Source organism: Morus notabilis, unplaced genomic scaffold (genome assembly GCF_000414095.1).
Source record: "Morus notabilis unplaced genomic scaffold, ASM41409v2 Scaffold10472, whole genome shotgun sequence".
In the NCBI taxonomy this organism is placed as follows: domain Eukaryota; kingdom Viridiplantae; phylum Streptophyta; class Magnoliopsida; order Rosales; family Moraceae; genus Morus; species Morus notabilis.
The window spans coordinates 1-2734 of record NW_010367828.1 but is presented as its reverse complement, the minus strand read 5'-3'; the positions used below and the strand labels follow the sequence as shown (position 1 = coordinate 2734).

Sequence of the window (2734 nt, the reverse complement as noted above, 5' to 3'; positions counted from 1 at the left end):
ATGTCCGAAAGAGTGGAAGGCTAAGAAAAGAAAGTTGAAAGAACAGCAAACAACTTACCCCATGCGACTGCATACAAGCTTTGCAAGCTGATCTACAACTTCTTTGGTTGTTATACAGCTACAAGAAATGCTTAGGACTCTATTGTGCAGTTCCTTCAAACCGGGGTCACTACGTCTATCAACAAGAACTGCTTCAATTGAAGAGCCAATGCTAGAGTCAACGGACTTGAGCAATTCAAGTGATGGTATACGACCATTCTCTTGCAGATCAGTGCACATAGTCCATACATATGGATCCATTCCATGAATTAGGTAAAAGCCATCAGGAACTTTGTCAAAGTACGAGAGGCAGCCATTCACCTGATTATTTTATAGTGGTATGACAGGAGAATTGTTCAGTTCATATAAGTGTTAAAAAATTAAAAATAAAATTAATAAAAAGAAACTATTGGTATGGCCAGTTTTGAAGCAGCATAACACGTCCAAATTAACAAAAAGTGTCGCTCTAATAGGTTTGTTGTATACTCAGGTATCATCAAAATATATTTGATCTCCTGTCTTAGTGCAAGACAAAAAAAACACTACTTCCTCATAAATGAAATGGGATATGCTATGTTAGTTGCAACCATTTGCATTAATCTTCTTGCTTAGATAGTTCCAATCTCTCCGCTTTACTGGGTCGGTGGGGAGGGGGAAAGAATAGAGAGAGAGAGAGAGAGCTTAGTTTCTAACGCCAAGCATAACCTAAAAAATTATATTCTGTAAAAAAGATGCATCATAATGCGACTATTTTGAAATCCTCTTTTGAGTAGGAAATAAACTAAACTAAAGTCAGAGAGAGAGAGAGCTTAGTTTCTAACGCCAAGCATAACCTAAAAAATTAAATTCTGTAAAAAAGATGCATCATAATGCGACTATTTTGAAATCCTCTTTTGAGTAGGAAATAAACTAAACTAAAGTTAGGCACTGTACAAGAATAGCATAGGAGAATATTTAGCAACTGTTGGCGCTGTCTGTTTTTCTAGTTGACTTGCTAGACAAGTTGTGTCAATTATGCAACTAATCTAGAGAGAAAGAGGTTACTTTCTGACGCCAAGCATATAGACTGGCCAGATTATAGTGCCTTTGACACAATGGGAATTAAGATGATCTATTATGAGATCGAGAAGAAAAACTAGGAGACCTATTTAACACGAAATATGATGCATAAATGTAATTGGAATGCCCATAATGCCAAATTCAACGGTCAGAAATTCCGGATAATTGATACCCGGAAACATCCTTGGAAAAGAAATTGAAACACTTTGAATAAGATTGAACTAACTATAGTAATATTAAATCCATCAGCTAACGAGATTCAAACTACCCATAATGAAAGGTATTCACTCTAAACAATAACTAACCTATCAAATTTGCCTTGAACATAAAACTTCAAACGAATAGTTAAAGTCGAAGGCTTTTTCTACATACATCAATGGAGACAGTGAATTTGTAAGGGATGCCAATTGCATACTGAAAACTAGATACAAAAAATAAACTCATTACCCAAAACCGATGCGAGACGGCCTCGGCCGAATTCGACGACGCCGTCCTTATGGAGGATTCGTCGGGCACCGGATCCAAGAAATGGGGATCATCTGCGCAAGTCGCATCGGACGACAACCGGAGCGCCAAAGCCAGCTGTAATTGGTAACTCTCCTCCGTCTGCTGCGCCCAGCTCTTCCCCGACCACGACGATCCCCCGGTCCCGCCGCCTCCGTCCACGCCCTTCAACCTGTACTGCCCTCCTACTCCTCCTCCGCCGCCGCCGCCGCCGCCAATCTTGAACACATCGTCATGCAAGTACCCGAGCGCGTCGATCTCGTTGGCCGCCGAGGCCGACAGAGTCGGCCCGTAATACTCACCGGAGAGCGAGCTCTCGCCGTAGCTACTCCCGCTCGACTGCCTCTGCAACCCGATCGTCGACGACGACGACGAGAACATATTCCCGATCCGATTCACCTGCTGATTATTATTGTTATTGTTGTTATTCCCTCTGTGATCGCCTCCCGGCGATTCCCAGTCAAATCCTCTCTCCACCTTCCCTTTGTTGTTGTTGCTCTTCCCCTCCCCCGACACAGTCTCGTAGAACGAACCTCCGGCGACACCTCCGCCGCCGCCGCCGCCGTACTGGTCATCGTCGAATTGGCTGAGGAGCGAGTAGTTCGATCTCCTACCGGGCATTTCCATCGAGATTGCCGCCGAATTCGCCAGTCACAAACCCCTAGAAACCCTAAAACCCGCCATTGTTGAAGAAAGTCTCGAGACCAAATGGAAAGAAGCAGGTCCGACTTTTTTTTTGTTGTTGTTTTGATAATCAGGTCCGACTTTCTCTCTCTACAAACACTTCTTCCTTTTCTTTTCTCTTTTTTCTTTTTTCTTTTTCGCGTTTGTCTGGCGTTTCTCGCTCTAGAATTCGATTGTCGGAGAGAGAAAGGAAAGAAAGCGGTGCGATTTTATGCGGTGGTGTAATGGTAATATTCTCCGAAATTTCTTTTTCCGTTTTCTTTTTTTCTTTGTTAAACTATTTGGGAGCGTGCGAGATATTATCAACGGTGCGTGAACTTTTAAGTCGTTTTTAGTGCACTATTTAAACTTTAAAATTCTACTTTATACTTTAAATTTTGAATTATTCTCGTTGAACCGTGTTTGTTGTAATTTTTCTTAAAACAGATTAAAAAAAAGAAAATAACAT

The 2734-nt window shown here is 41.7% G+C and overlaps 1 protein-coding gene across 1 annotated transcript; it reads right to left on the bottom strand.

Annotated features, from left to right (window-relative positions):
• Positions 1–58: 58 nt before the first annotated feature.
• On the bottom strand, positions 59–2564 carry LOC21383999 (serine/threonine-protein kinase CTR1; the record flags this gene model as incomplete). Its single annotated transcript, XM_024175623.1, has 2 exons — positions 1546–2564; positions 59–360 (listed from the first exon to the last, which is right to left on the bottom strand). Coding segments are annotated over exons 1-2 (986 nt in total), but the record flags the coding sequence as incomplete, so codon positions are not given.
• Between the last annotated feature and the right edge of the window lie 170 nt (positions 2565–2734).